The sequence below is a fragment of the Cydia amplana genome, chromosome 13 (genome assembly GCF_948474715.1).
Source record: "Cydia amplana chromosome 13, ilCydAmpl1.1, whole genome shotgun sequence".
Classification (NCBI taxonomy): domain Eukaryota; kingdom Metazoa; phylum Arthropoda; class Insecta; order Lepidoptera; family Tortricidae; genus Cydia; species Cydia amplana.
Window position 1 is genome coordinate 13,912,343 of NC_086081.1, and position 22,851 is coordinate 13,935,193.

Sequence of the window (22,851 nt, forward strand, 5' to 3'; positions counted from 1 at the left end):
TTCCTGAATATAATTATAAAAAAAATATCACTCAATACTTGAAGTCATATGATAATTATGTGCTTAGAATTTACGAGTCAGTACATAAGCTCTCATACTTCCAGATTTTCCAAGCCATTTCCATCAGTCAGTGGGTACCCATTTTCTAGCTCACGCTGTATATGGTTAGTAACCATCGGTTACGGCGCTCATTTCTTCCAAGAATGAGCAAGATGTAGAATGAACGGTAGTTCTGTAGGAGGTATCCTGAGGTGTTTCTTTTACGCAATGACATGGGGTTCTACAAAACAGAGTATTCAGGGTTCTCAAAGATCAACAACCCATATACGGCTTCGAAGTTGCTTATGTCTTTTGGCATCAATGACCCTTTCCCACCAGGCACAAAAAACGTCAATTAGTAGATGCATTTAATGGTATACATAGGATTGTCCCACCACTGCAGTGGAGGTGGCAAGCAGTACTGAGGTCACCGCGGCGTGGAGTGAACGGCGCGACGGTTACGGTAGGTCGCGCTACTGTTTTATATTTACTGTGTGTCAGTGTGTGTTAGAAATGTGTGAATTCATGTGGTTAAAAAGCCACAGATTATATTGGTTAGAATTTAGAACTGTCTTTTGTTTTGGAACCAAAAAAAAAGTCTATTGTATCTTTTCAAGATTCAAGTTCATTCATGCATTCATGTTGTACAATAAAGGTGTTAAATAACAAGCAATACGACTTGAACACATTTTAGAAAAACTTTTGTGGACAAAATAATAACAGTTAACGACTCTGGTACCTACTAAAATATCCCGTTTCTCTTATTTGAGTCAATTATTGAAAGAAAATAATAATATCCCCTTTGTAAGCGTGCAGGGCAAAAATTTGCTTTAGATTCCCTTAACTTTGCGATGTCTACAGGAAAGAAGCGAACGAGTTAAGCATACTATAAAAAAATAAAACAAGCCTTACCTATGTAGTGTATATTTATTTTGTACGTTTCTTAATGGGCAATTTACCCTACAGGCAAAAATGGACAGTGTCACTATACTGTGTCACTATCTATTTATTGGTGTCCCATGATACAGACTTATTTTATGTATTTGTGTGTGGAAGTGAAAATGTATGAAGGTGTTTTTATTTTATGTCGCTAAGGTTATGTGGTAGGTAGTTACATATAATCAGGTATAAAATTAATTATGTACAAAATTATAAAAAAACGTTTGCTGTCCATGCACTATATTCAATTTTTAATAGGCCATAGTTTTGTCTTTTCGTTCATTCCTGGTTCATTCCAATTTTGATTGTCATGTCGTTTCATTGTCAATCATTTGTCAATAGTGTCATCACTACACTGTCAATATCATGAATCTAGTATAACTGGATCAGGTATGAGGGGTGGGGGGAAATGACCGAACGGGATAGTCATATGTAAAGTGTCATTTCTATGGAACTTGCTAACTATGTAAACAAACCGCCATATTGCAACTTTCAGAATTGATGAATTTACTAGTGACTTTTGTTTACATAAGTAGTTAGCAAGTTCCATTACATAGAATGACACTATATCTTTCAGTAGGAGTAGCTCACATTTTTTTATTCTCCACCGTAAATTTAGTATGGATTATGGTGGGCAACAAATAAATTCGACCAATCATAGTGTCGCATTGCGTATGTTTTGTCCCTCACAGACACACGATTATAGCACATCTATTAGGATCCTACCATCTATGGTTAATATACATCTCATCATTATTGTAGATAGTGTCAAGCCCACATCATCGTGATATGATGTGATATGACGTGTTATTTCAAAACAGGGCGAATAATTTGACAGATCGCCGCGGACATGTTTTCACGTAATTGACTTAATTTTCGACAGGGCACGAATTCGAATTTAAACGTTGAATTTTAGTATTACTGATGCCCTAAAAACTCTTCTTTGTGTTTTTGTAACATATACTAGAAATGTATTCGAATTTTCGTACAATATTTTAATGGCACGGCACTATGCGTGCAAAGTGTGTGTAGGTATTTAAACGACAACGGTTTCACTCACTTGAATTTTTAGTCTTGAGTATTATGTGTTTGTGTGTAGGTATATTGTAACCTCCTGAGGTTACAATAGGTATGAGGGGTAGGTATATTGTACCCATAGTACTTATTAACTTTGTTATTCAGACCCAGCTCCTTCAACAATTGTGTATAGTCATAGCGTACCACGGTCCTACCGGTAGGACTTAATAGAAAACCATGAACCTATAATATTACGGACAGAGTTTCGCTTACAATACAACTGTGATTCCAACATCCACCAGTTTCTAAGTATTTACGCGTGACACACACACATTGACAGCCCACATCCACCAGTTTGCCGTCAGACGAATCGAAACGTCATTGAAGTAAACATGTCGAAGAAAAATATAAAATATCCGGCATGCGTAGTTAAATCCTGCTAGAATTGTACCGATCGAAAGAAAAAAAGTCACGGAATAACTTTTCATACTTAAGTTTATCAATTAGTACGTAAAATCACGATAATTTGTTGTTTATAAATTATCAAACTGCAAAACAGGAGTGTGACCAGTAACATGAATAGGGTAATTTCCCGAAAGTAGGGTAATTGATACCCTTCTTATTAAATCATTATGTACTTATGTGCTTATTGTGTCTTTTTTCTGTTTCCTTGTTTGTTTTATTTTGTTACTGTGTTTTGCGACAATAAATGACTTTTTATTTATTTTTTAGGTAAATGGTTAAATTATTGATTGTGCATTTCAAACTTGGTCGGTATGTTAATTTCCCGATACTAAGGAGCTATACTTAACGTTTGTTTGTTATGTATTATAATTTGTTTGTTGAAAACCAGATATGTTTCAAGTTAAATGTATAAGTAAATTAAAAAAGCGGCCAAGTGCGAGTCGGACTCGCCCATGAAGGGTTCCGTATTTAGGCGATTTATGACGTATTAAAAAAAACTACTTACTAGATCTCGTTCAAACCAATTTTCGGTGGAAGTTTACATGGTAATGTACATCATATATTTTTTTTAGTTTTATCATTCTGTTATTTTAGAAGTTACAGGGGGGGGGGGGACACATTTTACCACTTTGGAAGTGTCTCTCGCGCAAACTATTCAGTTTAGAAAAAAATGATATTAGAAACCTCAATATCATTTTTAAAGACCTATCCATAGATACCCCACACGTATGGGTCAGATGAAAAAAAAAATTTTGAGTTTCAGTTCTAAGTATGGGGAACCCCAAAAATTTATTGTTTTTTTTTCTATTTTTGTGTGAAAATCTTAATGCGGTTCACAGAATACATCTACTTACCAAGTTTCGACAGTATAGTTCTTATAGTTTCGGAGAAAAGTGACTGTGACATACGGCGGACAGACGGACAGACAGACAGACATGACGAATCTATAAGGGTTCCGTTTTTTGCCATTTGGCTACGGAACCCTAAAAAACATGACGAACTGATTTCATTACGATGCTAAATATCATTAGGTATTGAAAATAATGTTTGCACAAAGTAATTGTGCAATATTGCGCATTTTCAAGACCTATAAAATCAGATACGTACACACCTTTTTTATTGTCTAACGTAAAACTGTCCTATTTTTTTTATTTGAAAACAAGGACGATATTAAAAATAATTGTTTCACCATTAGGGGAGAATTTGTGTTACATGGTAACACTCGTCTACACGCACACATTCAAACCGTCCGCCATTGCAGTGTCACAGTTTGTCTTAGGTGACAGTCCGTCCGTAATATTCTAGGTCCATGTAGAAAACCAATCATTTTGTCATCAAATTTCGCGCTTATCGAAATTGGCGTGTACGAACTTCTAAAGGACTGATTTGTTTTGTCTATGAGCCCTTTAACAAGTTCGTAAAAAAAAACAAAGTGCTGTACAAGGTGCTGTATATATAAGTACTATAACATTAAAAAAAGTCTTCTAAGTACTTGGGTCTGAATGAGTATAAAACAATAGTACTACTGGTAGGACTACGGGCCGTACTGACTACATACTCAATTTTTCGTTGGGCCTTAGGAGGATATTTATTTACACAAACGGGTCTACCGCATTATAGTTTCATTGTTTTTTGGGATGCCCAAGATAAGTTGCACGAAACATAACGTAACGTAGCGTTTGATTTTACTTCCCATAAAATTTCATACCCCAGTATATAACAATCGATTCTTAAGAAGTGAACTCCAAAAATTGACTCAGGTAAGCAGAACGTTAAAAAGCCTTATTAGTTCTCAACAATACTAAAATTAGTATTACCAAGGCTCTGTTAACAAACACACATTGAACAATATATGACCTATTGTTGCAACATGTTTCAAGAATTCTTTGAGCAATTCTCGAGATTTGTCATTCGATTGGTCAACCGTGGCATCCTATTGCTGTTGTCTTGCGATTTTCATCCTTAACCTAACGGAAATACGGTGTATGGATTTTTTTATGATTAGCATGTGATTGAGGAGTATGATGTTTTTACTTTTGTTTATTAAGTCAGGGTCGTTACTGATGGCGTCTATATTTTGAATCGAAATATTCGAAATCCATAAGGTAAGGTAGAGTCCGTCTAAGATTACTTTGCTCCGATTTGAATAAAACAAAATGCCACTATAAATTATATTTTCATAGAAATTTGAAATTAATGACGACTTTTCCACATATTGTCATTGCAAAAGCTATGCAGAGTTACCTTGGTCAGACTCTAGTCGAAGGTGGAAATGAACTGCATTTTTCGGTGGGAAACAAATTTCATAAGCTCGGTATAGTCGCCATCAGATATAATGGAGCGGCCAAGGTGCTGACAAATATCTGAACACGCCTCTATTGTCAAGGCGTTAGAGTGCTTGTTCAGATATTTGTCAGCACCTTGGCCGCTCCGATATATCTGATGGCGACTGTACTATCCTACCTTCCGTTGCTATGAAAATATAACTTATAGTGGCAAAGCCACACTTTGTCACAAACCGCAAAGTCGGTGTAGAGTAGACGGATTCAAGATTGAAAATACGAGTATCTGCAGGTTAAACTACTCCGTGAAATAACAATGCGGTTTTTCCACATTTAATTTGTCATTAGCAAACCATTATGACTGCTTGTTAAATGGGCAATATTATGTTAATTAATTATTAATGAGCTGTATGATTAATTAATACATTAAAACAAATGACCCTGAGCGGTGCACGGTGCACTGTTTTTAAAATCTGTTAAAATTTTGATATTATTATGATACGACTATAACACGACTCGCAGTGCGTGAACAATTTCTTTCCTGCCTTTCTATAGCTCGAATATGCAAGAGTGAAATAGAGGCAGATAACTAAATTTCGATCTTCGACTTTCAGCGAGCGATCGTATCATATCAATATCAAAAACATTTAAAAAATCAGAATGCCGCTTTTATCAATTTTGCTGGTCAGGGCGAATCAATTTATTTATTCCTTTTTCAACATTGGAAGGAATTTCGGATTGACCAATTTATTTATCCCTTAACTGATAATTAATATTGTCATTAATATATATATATTCTGATTAAATCACTTTATGGTAAATTTGTTGCGTTAATTTAATAATTCTTAAATTATAGGCAGAAAGAGACCAACCAATTTGTACTTGTGTTAGTTTTTAGGGTTCCGTAGCCAAATGGCAAAAAACGGAACCCTTATAGATTCGTCATGTCTGTCTGTCTGTCTGTCCGTCTGTCCGTCTGTCCGTCTGTCTGTCCGTCCGTATGTCACAGCCACTTTTCTCCGAAACTACAAGAACTATACTGTTGAAACTTGGTAAGTAGATGTATTCTGTAAACCGCATTAAGATTTTCACACAAAAATAGAAAAAAAAACAATAAATTTTTGGGGTTCCCCATACTTCGAACTGAAACTCAAAAATTTTTTTTTCATCAAACCCATACGTGTGGGGTATCTATGGATAGGTCTTCAAAAATGATATTGAGGTTTCTAATATCATTTTTTTCTAAACTGAATAGTTTGCGCGAGAGACACTTCCAAAGTGGTAAAATGTGTGTCCCCCCCCCTGTAACTTCTAAAATAAGAGAATGATAAAACTAAAAAAAATATATGATGTACATTACCATGTAAACTTCCACCGAAAATTGGTTTGAACGAGATCTAGTAAGTAGTTTTTTTTTATACGTCTAAAATCGCCTAAATACGGAACCCTTCATGGGCGAGTCCGACTCGCACTTGGCCGCTTTTTTTTATTGAAAGAGCTATATTTAGCTATAATGATATCCCATAATGAATATACATACTTAAGTAGATTTCGTCGAAAATATAATTTATATTTTTTCTCGAAAAATATGTATGGAGCATATGGTAAAAATGGGATTTTTTCTGGAACTAAAAAGTAAACAAATATCCTCACAAGTGCTTCCAATACCAATTACATATAGGTATGCGATTTTTTGACATACCTACTTCGATTTTTTGTATCGGCTGCACTTTAAAAAAAGCCTCGTAAAAATGAGTAGACTAGATTCTACCAACACTACCTCTAAGCACGGCAGTATACCTTCCCCATTCAGTACGATTATGACATAAATCTAGTTCGACAAAGTCATCAAACTTGGCTCGAAGCTAATACGTGCATGCACAGTGAAGCGTTACAGTGAATACCAATGTCTCATTTTACGTTACGCTTTCGATGGACTTGGAAAAATATATACAACTAGTGAAATAAGGTTAGAAACTCTTTAATTTAATCTAAAACAGACTACTTGCCTATTTTGTGTATCGCCTGTGAATTACAATTGAAAATAATGGTAAACGTTAAAAGTTAAATTATCAATATTATCATGATACTGACAACTGTCAATTTAACGCGCATTTTATATCTGTTGAGCTTATTGGGCTTTCTTTATTAATTAAATTTATTTTCAAATTAGTTAAAAATGAACCTGTAGATATTTATGATGTTTAAACTTATTTCAATATTTGCTTGTGGACCAATTAATTGCACAAATAATATCACATACTGCTAATCACATATTACAACCTGTTCTTTTGTAATTAGTAATTACTTCTAACATTTAAGATCAATTTTATTTAAATGGATCGTTTTTATTTAATAGCCATAGCGGTGATTCGTTATCATTGCACTAGAGTGTATTTTTAACACGTTCAAGGCAGACATGGTAAATAAGCACATTAGTTACATATTCATTACATTACAAGTGGAGCAATGTCATGTTACATAAAAAGCGGCCAAGTGCGAGTCGGACTCGCGCACGGAGGGTTCCGCACCATCAACAAAAAATAGAGCAAAACAAGCAAAAAACGGTCACCCATCCAAGTAGGTACTGACTCCGCCCGACGTTGCTTAACTTCGGTCAAAAATCACGTTTTTGTATGGGAGCCCCACTTAAATCTTTATTTTATTCTGTTTTTAGTATTTGTTGTTATAGCGGCAACAGAAATACATCATCTGTGAAAATTTTAACTGTCTAGCTATCACGGTTCGTGAGATACAGCCTGATGACAGACGGACGGACGGACGGACAGACAGCGGAGTCTTAGTAATAGGGTCCCGTTTTTAACTTTTTACCCTTTGGGTACGGAACCCTAAAAAGCAATGATAGGATTATGCACATAATTACTCGTATTCACCCCGTAAATTATTGAAGGTGACTAAATTTACAACCTGTATATAACTAAGGGTGTTCATTAATTGTTATATTTTTGTACAAGTAAGTTAAGATGGAAGACTCTGCTAGCGTTGCAATTATTACGAAATATACGATCACTTTCGGTATTTACTGCGCGATAATTATGAGTAAAGATACACTTTATATTGTCATTACTGCGCGACTATATCGACCGTGACCATATACTCCTAGTAAAAGATTTTCAATTAAAATTGAGATATCTGACTTTATCTCCGATATTTTAACAGCACTTCAATGCGAACTTCACTTTTATTTTATATTACACAACGTTGTATAATATCTCTCGACCACCAACTCGACAATATCTGATGTCACCGTACATGGCTCGTCCCCTATGCTAATTAGATACACTTGTCACACAGAAGCCGCATTGGTCACGGTATTTATCGATACTGTAAGCATATATTGTTCGAACATTCTCACGCAAGACGAGGCTTCCTTTCACTTTCGATTAGCTCAAAACTCAAAAGAAGAAGGTAGTAGCTGTGATTTAATCAGTACGTATTTACTGCATTTACTTTTGAATTCGTTTTTGTGGCGCTAAAGCGCGGTCTTTGATCTTTTGGATCGAAATCGTTATCAGTTTTGCAATTTATTTGCTAAAATCTCCGAACAGTCGGAACTTAACTTAGACGAAAGTGGACGATCGCGCCGAACCCCCCTTTCCATACCTTATACATATGAGATAGATAAATGATATATAGAGACATAGATGCACATAACATAAGATAAGATAGAAGTGAGTGGTGAGCTTCCGTACAGAAAATTACGGCACGTAACAGTTGTTAGTTTGATTTGATCAACGATGATTATCATAATTGTTGGTTTGACGCTCTACAAAACAATATAAAATTATCTGATCCCGGTCACAAACACACAATTTTAAAAACAAAGCTAGGTAGTTATAATTGTGTGTATAAGTGGACAATAGCTAACAGCTTATAATTAATAAAATGAAAATTGAAATGAAATGAAAAACTTTATTTCAGGGAACTAGTGGCCTATAGATAAGACGCTTAATTTTATTTCAACATATCAAAATTGAATGTGGCGGCTAGAGTACAAATAAAAGAAATAACCCCATCGCAGTGTATACCTGACACATTTTCACAGAATAAAGAGAAGAAAGCAGTTTTAAAAGCACATCGAAACATTATTACCCTAGAAAGCTGAAGAGACTTGCAGTAAGTTCTGTATAAGGCAAGTTAGTCGCACTACACTAGGTTCCGATCTAGGTCATAACACGTCCTAGACTGGAGCAGCTTTCGTATTAAAATTGTTTATCTAGTTTTGAACTCTCTCAATGATTTTTTTTAATTCGAACTTTCCTAATTGAAGGGAAGTTTACAAAAACAACATAATTGCTTAGAGCGTTTGACACTTTTTTAAGAACATTGTTAATCGTTTCAGGTGTCAACCAGTGTAGTCAGTTATGTTGGTTTTGTAAACATCCCTTCAATTGTCAGCTTACTCTTTATCTTCGAATAAAGGAGATTCGGATGTCAACTGCAACTGCAATACTGTCGCAGCGTCATTGTTGTCGCCGCAGTAGGTATCTGTCAATTTCCTTGATAAAATGAGTGACGGAATAAACTTCATAATCGCGGATCTTCACTCATTTTATCAAGGAAATTGACAGATACAGCGGCGGGAACAACGACGCTGCGATAGTAACGCAGCTGAAGTTGACATCCGAAGCTACCTTAGAGCAACGGAGCGGCAGCTTACGTTCACGGGGCTCTATGATATCTCCCTTAATCACATTATGAGTTATCGCTTGGCGACAAATTCAAAATATGTTATTCTTTTGATATTGATATGTTACGACCGCTCGCGCTTAAGAGCCCATCAACGTGCACACTAGCGCCACTGCTTAATAATCGTGATTATTTAAATTTAACGAAATATATTTTAAAAAGGGGGCTGCTACGTACTGTATCTTGTATTAAAGTACCTTTTGAATACATCAAACTAGTTTCTATGTTGCTGGACTTGCTGGATTCGTCAATCTATGTGTCCAAAGTTAAAACGGCCGTTTTTGTTTTGAGTTCATAGATTGACGAATACAGCAACATAGAAACTAGTTTGATGTATTCAAAAGGTACTTTAATACATGATACAGTATGTAGCAGCCCCCTTTTTTAAATAGCTTTCGTTAAATTGAAATAATCACGATTATTTAGCAGTGGCGCTAGTGTGCACGTTGATGGGCTCTTAACGCTACGCGCGAAATCAACTTCGAGTCGTGTCATAAGGCATCTCGCTTGCACTTATTAAATAGTGCGCGCGAAGTTGTGTACTAATGTGTAGTTAACAATAATACATAAGTTCCGATTTTAAACTTCGGATCGGCCACAAGTCATAACACCACCGTATTGCGTAGAGCAGATAAGTATTACCTAACAAGTTTCACTTATAAAACGTGTTCATAACTTACATGCTTCCTTGGAGCTTCGAGTTCCGGTACAAAATAAATATCACAGCAGACGTTAAAGGAAGTACGGAATAAATGCAAGGCTCGCACAACTTGGTTATACACTCGTTTTCTTTTCAAACATATAATAAGCTTCCTATTCGCAGACATGTATTACTTTAGACGTCTCATGTACCTACCATGATATTGAAATTAGGTGTGATATTCTTTTAGTACTTACCAATCGTCCGCACCGTTTATTGCAAAGACTGTCCACCGTCGTTGATGAGTTAAGGTTGCGGTTAGGGGGAAAGACATGGGGGTGTTAGTTATTTTGTGTTTTATACGCATCTTTTTACAAGATCTTTACGAGATTATATACCAGAAATGTACAGCATAAATGTTTATTTTTCAACAATTTTATTACACCTACTACAAATACTATTCTAACGTTAGACCGTTTTCACATTGCTTGATTCGATATCGGACACAGACAAGACATCCTCCAGACTGAGCATAGTAGCGCTACCCCCTCTGCCACAAATATACGGTAATTTTACTCCATTTTCGAGTCAAAGTGTCTTTGTGTGACGTCCGTGTCTTTGAACGGACCAATCACGGCACGGGACTCGCTCACCTCGTCCCCCGCACTCCAGTATTTTTGGCAGCATCGGTTTCATGAAATAATTGGTCTAAACTCCGTCTAGAGGATTCCTAGTCTATGATATCGGATATCGGAAACGAATGTAAGGTATAATATGTAATTCCTTAATACTTAATTAATATTCTTATGGATTTCCGCTAAGTAACGTTTGATTCTATCAATGATCTATCTACTTCTTCTAATATATGTCTGTATTTGAGTATGGTGAACAAGTTTGGCGCAAGTTTGTAATTTTTAACTCGCTAACTTCGATCTCGCCGCATCAAAAGGCTAAGTCTAACTAGATTCTAGATATTTCTGTACAATACCTCAGAAATCCAATAGTTATGCACGGCCACGGCTAACATACACGACAACATGAAATTGGAAACTGCCAGTTGAACTTTACAATTTCATTATTGCGTTTTGTACTGTCACAGATCAGTTCTAGATGTACAGGCAAATTCGAACGTACCCTGATATCAGAATGACATCTTACTGATCTTATTTACCCCCCCTTTATCTCCGAAACTACTGGGTCAAAAAAAATACACAACACATTTATTTACCTATAGATGTCAGGGAAACCTATTAGAAATGTGCTTGGAACGCGAGTCCGACTCGCACTTGGCCGGTTTTTTTAAATTGTTCTCAGTTTACGCTTTCACATTTTGGATATATCAATTATAAGCATGGGAGCTCTCTCATACTATTGTGGTAATATTGCTAATATTGGGTGACATAAGCAGGAAATACATTAATTGCATATTAGGTGTCCGATAGACGGTAATATGCATAATTAGTGGTTAATTCGCGAACCATTAATATACCTAGCTACGGATTAAACGTGATTAGTTGGAAAGCCCTTTTATGTAACGCGATGTGATATGTCGGCGATAGGTGTTATATTGATTTGTAATCCAATCCATTTTAAACGCACTTTTGGGACACCCTATAAAATGCTCACAATGTTTTTCTACCCGAAAGCGACTGGCACATACAAAATAGTTTGTCGATGCATTCAATATGTAGATCACGAAACACAATGGCGTTATTCATAAACGGCTGCTAACTTAATTAGTTGATGATCGTCGCTTGTCCCTATCTTTCGGTATGCTATAGAGAGGGACAAACGACGATCACCAGCTGATTAACTTAGCAGACGGTTATGAATAAGGCCGTAATAATTTGTACGAATCTTTCGGGGGGAAAGCGCTCACAGGGTTTTCACCGAATGTAGCCGCAGGTTAGTGGAATTGACGCGTGACCAGAGGGCTGGGTCATATCTAGTATTTTTTTGGATTTTATGGCCTGGTTACGAGACCTTTAAGCCAGGTCATATCTAGCACAGCGGATCAGCATTGCCATACAACGTGGCAATGCTGCCAGCCTTCTAGGAACGCTGCCAATAGACGGCGATTTAGTTTTTAATTTTAGTTTGTAATTTTTATTTGAAGTGTTTTTATTATTTTTTGTATACTGCTTGTTTTAAAATAAATTCTAATTTACCCTCGTGCACACCCACTCTGTCAGTAGAAAAAGGCGCGAAATTTAAAATTTCTATGGGATATCAACCCTTCGCGCCTACATTTTTTAAATTTGCTTTTTCTACTGATAAAATGCGTGTGGTGTGGGTGTGTGACAGAGTATAGTTAAACACAAAGGACCATTCCAAATCATGGGTGTATATCATGGGTGGGGTATAATTATCTCAAATACGTAGCGACCTAGCGACGCTATGTTAGCGCATATTCGTTACTAAGAAATTTTTAACCGAATGTAGTTTTGTAAGAAAAAGTTTACTTACCTACTCTATTTTCTTTGTGTATTACAAAACTAGTAACAGACATGTACATAAATGTTACTTGAATGTCCATGCCAAGTTTCATGTCATTTCAGCTAGTCGTTTTAAAATGAGAGCTTAACTTTGATTGTATATTTATTGTTATATTGATTAAGTCTGTGATTCTTGAGTTTCCCGGAATCCCCTACTTATCAAAGAACTTTGCAATTATGATTAGCTAATATCTGATACATTATGTGGTGTGGAAGAATTCGTTGGAGTTAATTTTGGTTATAAATTATTTACGAAGAGGGTTTCGGCTTCCGTCGGAATGTAGGTTCTAAACACTGTTTTAAGTGAACCGTGTCAGTTATTTCGTAAACGGTTATAGCGTTTTCTGTTTCATCGATTTCAGCAAGTGCATTAATAAAACTACTCAAAGCAATAATAATACCTAACTACTAAAAGGAACGAAACATTAAGAAGCTAATAAAATCTGAACCTAGTTTAGGTACAGTCAGCAGCAATAGTTGCTAAGCGGGCGAGGTGTTCAAAATGATCTTGACGCGACTTTAATGTTAAGAGAATAAGAGCGCGTCAAGGTAATTTTGAAGTACTGAAATTAAATTCTTTGACTGATGTACTAAATACTGATGTACTGATGTAACAAATACTAACTATTGCAGAATGTAGCAACATGTAAATGCTATACCTACTCGTACTGTTACATTTGCGTAGCTTAAAAAAAAAAGGTGTATAACGGACAATACAGTACTACTTTTGTATTTTTACGTTCTTGAGTGTACCTATCCAAAACATGTCCATAGCAAATATCATCCAATTCTGTCCTCCAGTCAAATCATTCTGAGCATGAAAAATTAAGATTTATACACATAGAAATCCATACTTCCTAACAAACTTTCGAATTTAGGTCTAATATTATATTAGTTAGAAGTAAGATTACAGGAAAGGAGAATATTATAAATATCAAAAACTTGAGGCCGAGTATTTACACTTTATTTACAGTTATGTTTATGTATGCACAACTAAATATCTACATATATGTATGTACCGGGGATTACTTTTAACAGTGTAAAAAAATGTTTAATTATAAATTGGCCTAAGTCGTAGTCGCTTGGTAGGGTGCCCAGAATGCCATCTTTATTAAAGTAGGGCTTAACCCTTAAAATCGTATTAAAAACGCGAGCGCAGCGAGCGCGAATTTTTTTTGATAGAAAAAAAATTGAGAGATGGGAGTAATGTTGTCAGGGACACAGCCGCAATGGTTTACGTGAAACGTTGGTGTGGATATCTAATGCGAAAGCCGAAGGCCGAGCTCCATGTAGGGCCGAAGGCCCGAAGCGTCCAGGCTGTCAGTACTTAAGCACAGAACAATAGTATCAGTGTCTAAATGCGAAGGCCGAAGGCCGAGCTCCGCGTAGGGCCAAAGGCCCGAAGCGTCCAGGATGTGTGTTTAAGTCGTAGTAGTAGTCGCTCGATAGGGTGCCCAGAATGCCACCTTTATCAAATTAGGCTTAACCTTTAAAATCGTATTAAAAACGCGAGCGTAGCGAGCGCGAATTTTTTTTGATAGAAAAAAAATTAGAGAGGCTATGTCAGGGACATAGCCGCAGTGGTTTACGTGAAATTTTGGTGTGGATATCTAATGCGAAAGCCGAAGGCCGAGCTCCGCGTAGGGCCAAAGGCCCGAAGCGTCCAGGATGTCAGTGCTTAAGTCGTAGTAGTAGTCGCTCGGCAGGGTGCCCAGAATGCCATCTTTATCAGATTAGGCTTAACCTTTAAAATTGTATTAAAAACGCGAGCGTAGCGAGCGCGAATTTTTTTTGATAGAAAAAAAATTAGAGAGGCTATGTCAGGGACATAGTCGCAGTGGTTTTACGTGAAATTTTGGTGTGGATATCTAATGCGAAAGCCGAAGGCCGAGCCATGTAGGGCCGAAGGCCCGAAGCGTCCAGGATGCCAGTGCTTAATCACAGAACAATGGTATCAGTGTCTAAATGCGAAAGCCGAAGGCCGAGCTCCGCTTAGAGCCGAAGGCCCGAAGTGTCAGTCGTAGTAGTAGTCGCTCGGTAGGGTGCCCAGAATGCCACCTTTATCAAAGTAGGCTTAACCTTAAAAATTAAAAACGCGAGCGTAGCGAGCGCGAATTTTTTTGATAGAAAAAATTGAGAGAGGCTATGTCAGGGACACCGCCGCAATGGTTGAATTTTGGTGTGGATATCTAATGCGAAAGCCGAAGGCCGAGCTCCGCGTAGGGCCGAAGGCCCGAAGCGTCCTGGATGTCAGTGCTTAATCACAGAACAATAGTATAACTGTCTAAGTGCGAAGGCCCAAGGCCGAGCTCCGCGTAGGGAGGAAGGCCCGAAGCGTCCAGGCTGTCAGTGCTTAAACCCAGAACAATAGTATTAATGTAGGTTAATGTGTGTGCTGGGCTCTCCAGTACCCGCTGATGCACCGCAGTACTTACCGTCGAGCGCGTCTGTCGTGCGAATCCGCTGAGCGGTCAACCGTTCTTCGCACTGCGTGAACGTCTCCGATTCTTCCTCAGATTCCTGAGACCGTGCTACCTTGTAACCTCAATACGTTGCGAGTATTTCGCGAAAAATTAGTTTTTTTCGGATAGGTATGGTAACGCGTTTAAAATGCAAGTCCCAAATTGTTTGACATTTACAATTACTTAATACCTATTTAAAAACTTTCGCGTTTCGAACACATATTAACTCACATTTATAGACCTATCTCGAAATTTATTTTATTACCTTTATTTACCGACGTTTCGACACAGGTTTCACTGGTCATGGTCGCGGCTAACTGATGTCCCAACAAAATGTCAAAACAGAGATTTGTGCAACTACCCGACGAAAAGTGTATGAAAAAGTTTGGGGTAGACATCATATTTTCAAACCACCCACTTCACATAATGTTAATTATTGTCAATAAACCCGCGATAGACCCGTCTATAAATGTGATTTAATATGTATTTGCAAAGACGTTTGACATTGACTAAGAAAAATGTTGTTTTTTTTACAAAGTACATTCACAAAAAAAAAGTGTGCACCACTTTCTTAAGTTAGCGCCATAAGATTCAGGTGCAAACATAACTTAATTGAGTGTAGTGGCCACCCCCCCTTTTAGGGGTTGAATTTTTCTAGCCTAAAATAGGGCCTGGGAGTTTCTTGACAGATTAGTAAAGTTTGCATCAAAATCCGTTCAGCCGTTTTCACGTGATGCGCGGTCAAATAAACAGACAAACAGATAAACAGATAAACAGATAAACAGACAAACAGACAAAAATTCTAAAAACTGTTGGAACGTGTTCTGTTATCGATTCTAAGTATCCCCAACCAACTTTTTTTCGAATATCTTCCATGTACAGACTTTCGACCCTCTTCAGCTTTATTATATGTATAGATTTATAGCAAACCTGAAATAACTATGCCCGTATACGTCATTGGCCTTTTATTTCCCATGGCCACATTAAAAAGCGCAGAATCACGCAGAACGACTCCTTTCCTGACAATAAATAGTAAAAGGCCATAAATATGAGATACGATGTGTTACAGGCCTCCATTCCGCGCCACTACACCCTGTGAATACACCGGTAATTGTGATGAATGTCTCGTCCATATGAATATACCCTGTACGGTAAAAATGCCTAGGACTTGGAGGGGTAAATTGGCAGATTTTATTGTGCGGATATTTTTAGTGGACTATATCCATACTAATATTATAAATGCGAAAGTGTGTCTGTCTGTCTGTTACCTCTTCACGCTTAAAACGCTGCGGGCTGCAGCTCCTCGCGGCCGATTGTTCGACACAGATGACGGTGGCGACTCCCGTTGAAGCTACTCGATATGGAGCGAAACATGTCGAGTAGTTAAAATACGTGAGTGACTAGTTTGCTATTTAATATGTCTACGTCTCACGGAACTGTTTACTATGATTATCACTTGGCTGAACTTCCAGAAATTGTCAATTGCAGGTATTTCCACGCGAATTATTTTATCCATCATAACTTCATATCCGTCCCACGTCTTTGTCTTTATACGTCTCTCCTAACTGTTTGTCGTAAATTTGACACTCATTTCAAGTTATGTCGTACATTTAACATTACATACAGTGACATAAAAACTGAATTACATCATAACTGCTTTGAAGACACTTCGTTATTATTATTACAAATAAAGATATGTAGAAACGTAAAAAGTAATTGAAATGTTTTTCGTGCTGTATTGATACGAATTAGATCCGATAGCAGTTAAAATGTTAATATTTAAGTAAATAGTAAGCTAGCGTAAATAAAGGTGAAATTAAATACCTATTGAAAATCTGTGAATTTGGTACGCTAAAAAGCAATTGGAAAAAATACTCCTATAGCCCTTTTTTTAAGTTCAATTATTCAGTATTTTAAATACAGTTTTTTTTATTCATATTCATAAATTATAATTAATTCAACCTTCTTAGAAACTTACTTAACTCTTTTGCTAATCGGTTATAAAAGTGTACTTTAGGTACTTTAGAGTTTAGACAGTAAATAAAATGGCAACAATTTTCCGTGGCTGTATGAATTTACGGTCGTAATATATAGTTGGTCAAACCAATTTGTCAGTAAATAGGAAAATAAAAACTATACTCGTCTTTTTCATTTGGGTTCTAGTACTAGTGTAAGAGAAAGATAGTATGATTCTCTCTTATGTTTGAAATGAGACAGTCCTTTGACACACTATATTTCTTCAGGCTGATCAGACGTAGATGTTTTCTAATAAAGGTTATTCAATATGACCTACAGGTTTGGGAAAGTGTATTATTGGTAATCTTTCTGTATAAAGAAAACTGTTGCGAGAGAGGTCGAGGCGGGTATGTCAAATTTGCCATCCGATTATCTATTGAGCGAACTTTATGAATAAGTACGATGAGTTTTATGAATAGGTAATGAAGTTTGAAAACAATCAAACCGAGTGTTGATAGTATTTATATATACAGTGTGTTATTTATATTGCGGGCATTAGGTAATACGTTGTTTCATATAGGAACCTTTTGTCATATTGTACCATAAATACCAGTAAAACTGAATACTGCTTTATTAAGTAAAATACTGTCATTCTTTTAACAACCTGGCTTTTTAGAAGGCGGTTAAATAAGCTGTCAACGTGTCCACCTACGGTTCTAAGGTCAATTCACAAAAATATTCTACGTTATATATTGTTGCACCCGTTCCTTCTAACGCGCACTTATATACATATGTGCCTGAGCGACGTATAGCTATCAGATTGAATTGGAATTAGATTTGAATTTTATCACACTCAAGCTGAATTAAGGCCTCGACCCTGCTTATCCCTTCAGCTGTCACAGGTGCTCAATACCTGGCTTAAATATCTTATCTTAGGTAGGCTTTAGGTAGGAAAAATCCGCAAAAAATAAAAATAGGTACCTACCTACTCTTACTTAAGTATAGTGTCGAATTTAAACTGTTGTGAGACATCGTAACATGGAATAAATTTATGGTCTAGAAGCCTAGACTCACTAATTGTCACATGTCGCGCGAGTGACTAAAAACAAGCAAGTCTAAACCGTAAAATTATTCAATGCTAAGTATACATAGAGTGTTGAGAGTTTTGAATTAGGTACTCCCGTAAAAATTAGAGTGAAATGGCGCCTATTTCATCACGCCGATGTATGCCACACTTACCCGTATCGACCTTAGTATCTATAGTTTGTCAAAGGACGTCTCATTTCAAACATAGACAGAGAGAATCATACTATCTTTGTCTTACACTAGTACTAGCACCCAAAAGAAAAGGATGAGTATGGTTTTCCCGTTTCTTACTGGCTGACAAATTGGTTTGACCGACTATATTTTGTGGTAGGGCCTTCACAATATTGTTTTCTTTACAAAGCCAGGCTTCATATATCTCCCAACACTGCCGTTGTAGTGTTATATTTCATCATCAATATTTTATGACCTCCAGATTACGCTAGCAAAATCCCAGCTAGTGTTTACAGGAAATGGGTGATATATCCAGTATCCACTGTAGCTTGATCTCTTGCTTCGTAACAAACAATATTTAGGTTCAATGGGGTAAGCAGACCACTGGTGCAAGACAAAAATATACTTGTAGGGAAACCTCATACTGTGTCTCTTGCTCCGAGTAAAATAAGCTACCTAAATATGTTATCCCATGTGTATTTGTTAAAATATCTTTATGTAAATTGAATAAAAAAATACCTGTGTGTAAATTTAGCATAATGTAAGGGCACCAATCGTTTTTCAATCTTTTACTGAGTTAAATAAACATTAATAACTAACATCTAAATAAATATAGTATAACTACCCGACTGTACGGTTGTTTAGGTGCAACTACTATTTGACTGACTCAATTCTACAACCTAAAATTTCCATAAATGAGAGATACAGTTCTGGAAAAACCAAAAAATACTAAATTACGCACTTATTGAACTTGTAGACCATAGTTATAAATACTTACTGTCATTCGTTTACTTCTATTTACTTCCTTACTACTGCTTTTTTTTTACCTTACTACTTGGTACTTTTGTAGTTCTCACTTATACTGGCTGCCTGGCCGCGTCTGTGGCTGAGTAGGCTACGATAATAAGTCAGCCTATCGTACTATGCCTCAATCGTAAAAATATTACGTGGGAATAACCTTGCTCATCGCCCAGCGGAATCCTAATGAGGCATGAACATTACGTGACTTTACGCTTACAGTCACGAACACGTTAAAGTCTCGAGTGACCTATTTGACAATCATTTATTTTGACACATTATTTTCCCTTCGCCATTGTGTCTAATAAAAGTGAAAAAAAAAAATGTTGCTTGCATCTTGACCGATAAGCATCTAATACCACCATTTACTTATTCATAAGCGCTGATCAAGTCTAACAAGCCCCTGAAAATCGTTTGTCCTTCTCTGTTATTTTGACATAGGTAGGTATTATTATATGTTTGTTAGAAAGGGACAACATTATCTAAATAAAGTAAATACATAAATATAATTAACTTAACAAAGGTTTGCTAAGTTTTATGAACAAGGGAATTATAATCTTGTAAAAGTAAATAACTTTTGTCTTAAAAGAAACTTCACATAACTTTTTTTCATCAGCAGTTTATATTCGCCAAACTCACTTTACAAAAGAAAATTCACGAGTCACAGTGAGTTACTATAAAATAATGTAATCACTGATTAGAACAGTGTGGAAATAAAGTTATAAAACGAAATGAGATTGTGCTCCTATGTTAAATTAAAATTGGTTAGAACCCTTTAAACTTAGAACCCCATTTTCAATATTCTCTCTATTCGTCCTCACTACTAACAACAATAATTAATTAATTATGTAACATTGACAAACCAGTCAGAACTTCTATTCTATTCCACGAAACTTTGGTAATTGTAGGAGCTTTTGCTTTCAAACTTGCTTTGCTTTCAGACTTTTAACTTGTAACAAACGTATGTGTCTTTACACATACGTTTGTTACAAGTTAAAAGTACATCCTAAGACTGTTGAGCAAAACCAACACCGTCTGTTACCCGACATTAAATTACCGGGGCAACCTCATGAAGGAACTACTTCGACTTATCAATAGTTTCTGATATAACTTGGTACAATGTTGTGTCAGACGTTCGGGACTTGCTAATGAAGTTGTTAACTAAGTTAAGATTTCGGCATGATAGTCGGTAAGTTCCGTTGTGAGTCACCATTCGGGTCATTTGACGTTCCTGTTGAAGTCAGCATTATTATTGAAATGTTTTAATTAGTTGGTTAATGTTAGGCTAATAAGAAGTTTCGTGAGTCTATCAAAACTAGATATCTACTGGAGAAAAATTGAGTTGAAGGAATAAGATAATATTCTTACAAATAATGTCCTATGGTTGACATTAATGACATAAGCCAGTAAAAATATTACATACTAGTTTATTCCGTACAATATAACGTTGCATATTCTTCCAAGGATGTTTCTCATGCATTGGCATATTAATTGACCTATAGAGTAAGAGACCTTGCAGTTCGTAGCATAGAGCCAGTCTTATTGTGTAACGTTTTACACTAACAAAGTATGTAACATCACTTTGTGCGAATAAATGACTAACTATTTTTTCATTTGTTCCAGATAATGAAGCTGCTTTTGTTAATAACCAGCATAGTGGCGATCGCTGCGCGTCCCGCCGTGGACGTGGAGAAGACAGTTCTGCAAGTACAGAGCATCCTGCAGGCCAACGCACAGCTTCCGCGCCTCACGAGGCAAGAGATCCTAGAACTTCTCAACGACATCAGGGCTGAAGACGCTAAGAGCACCTCAACTTCTAGTGAGCAAACTAGTACAGAAAAATCAACGACAACAACTCCGAGTTCAACAGAAAATGAAATAAATCCTGTGCCGACAACTCCAACACCGGATTTCAAAGACAATCTTGTACCAGATGAAAGGGAAAGCTATGTGTTAGCTGCAGGCCCGACTAAAACTACAGTCGAAAGTACAACCAAAGCCCAACCAACCCTTACTGTCGTATTACCATATACGCCGAGAGACGGTTCGTCTTTACAGGAGCTATATACTAGACCTCCCAGGACAGAAGTCGTAGCCCTCCCGAAAACGACTCCAAAACCTAACCCCAAAGTTCTCAAAAATAAAAAACTTGAGCAGACTTTAAAGAATAATCATGATTTGGCATTGGAAAATATACAAGATTTTCCTGCTGAATTACAAGCGTTCCTTGACTCCCATGGAATAAAAAGTAGTTCAGGGAATGATCATTTCTTACTGCCTCTTGATGGATTCAAACCCTTGCCTCCAGCAAAAATCGTAGATGGAACAGTTCAACTTCCAGAGAATATTTTACTATCTTACGATCTAATATCGCCCAGTACAGAATTCAATTCATCAGCCACCACTAGAAATCAGGCTCTAAGCAATTATTTATACGAACCATTGCTTCCAGAACCACTCTTTGAGTTAGATACATCTGAATCCCAGAAAGTTGATCTGCCTCTAGACATGCCGAAGACTCGCAAAACGAAATCTTCTAATAGTGATCCGCTGCCACTTCTCGAGCCCTTTGATTATGATTCAATTAAGGTGATACCGTTAGGCCAAGGACCCAGCCCAGTCGAAGACACGAAGACGGTTCTTGGAAGTGAACAGAGTAAAAGGCAGGCGAATAGCACAGAGGACGCAGAAGCCCCGACGACTGCTGCTACTGATCTAAAAAACGATTCAGGAGTGTCAGATAATGCAGCGTCTTCAGCAGATACAGATTCGGGTGCATCGATATCTGACTTGGAAGAGTCGTTTGGCGGCGCTGCCCCTGAGAAGCCAGGGGACTCCGAACTCCCGCCGCCAAGAAAAAACGGTTTCTACTGGATGGCTGACTGGAACAGTTTCCTGGAAGTGGGCGACGGGGATACAAAAGTGAACATTCGTTTCGAACCGAAACTGGGAGATCCGCAAATGTTCCTCCCCGTCAGCGTGCCGTGATTAGTTCGCGAATTGTAATACTGAGTTCTAGTCTGTGGTTTTAATTAGCAAGGGTATTAGTAGTAGTGTAGCCGGATGGGGGATGAGTTTGTATAATTTATATTTCGACATTAAAAAGTTGTTCTGAGTTAATTACGACTTGGGAGTAGTTGGAAGTTATCTAACCATAATGGTTATAGTTTATATAAGAATAGAACCAGATGGTCTTGTCGCGCTTGAAAAACCCTCAAATTATGCTCATAATTAGTGCAAGTATTCCAGTTTTCTAATTGGTACCACGATTCTGAAATACTTACGACAATATTCACTAGAATGGTGTCCACTGCTGGATTAAATGAGTGCGTTCGAGATAAGTTGCAGCGTAAAGCGGTGATGGAAAGAAAACTATGTGAATAACTAACGCTGATGAACCAAATCGAAAGTTAAATCGCAAATTCATGTCGTCGTTACATTACAACCAATTAATTGTAGATAACGCCATTTTCACACATTTGCAAGTAATGTATGAAATATTTTTTATTAGGTATTATAAGTATTTAATAAAACTTTGTTTTATTTTGTACCAAAATCTCTTGTTCGGAATAGTCTTTACGTGTTACGTCAAAAAGTTTTCTCCTAAAATGTTAGTACCCGTTGCTGCCAACGACTGACATAAAGTGTGATGTGTGCACGTTATGTCACCTTATGAGTGATAAACTTAACTCTCGCGTAGATAAACTTGTAAGTACGTACGCTCGGGTTAAAATCTTTTGGAACTTCAGTACTGTGGTATTTTTTCTTTACTGACATAAATCTATATGACA

The 22,851-nt window shown here is 36.9% G+C and overlaps 1 protein-coding gene and 1 long non-coding RNA gene across 2 annotated transcripts in view; one reads left to right on the top strand and one right to left on the bottom strand.

The window, feature by feature from the left end:
• Positions 1-430: 430 nt before the first annotated feature.
• LOC134653568 (rho GTPase-activating protein gacJ-like) lies at positions 431-22,516 on the top strand. The gene is made up of 2 exons (XM_063508957.1): positions 431-502; positions 20,684-22,516. Exon 2 carries the CDS (start codon positions 20,687-20,689, stop codon positions 22,046-22,048), a length of 1,362 nt encoding a protein of 453 aa, XP_063365027.1. The 5' UTR covers positions 431-502; positions 20,684-20,686; the 3' UTR covers positions 22,049-22,516.
• LOC134653614 (uncharacterized) overlaps positions 3,041-22,851 on the bottom strand; it is a 356,188-nt gene continuing 336,377 nt past the window's right edge. Inside the window, exon 2 of the long non-coding RNA XR_010097270.1 lies at positions 3,041-3,357. This is a non-coding gene — a long non-coding RNA (uncharacterized LOC134653614). The remainder of the gene's footprint in view (positions 3,358-22,851) is intronic.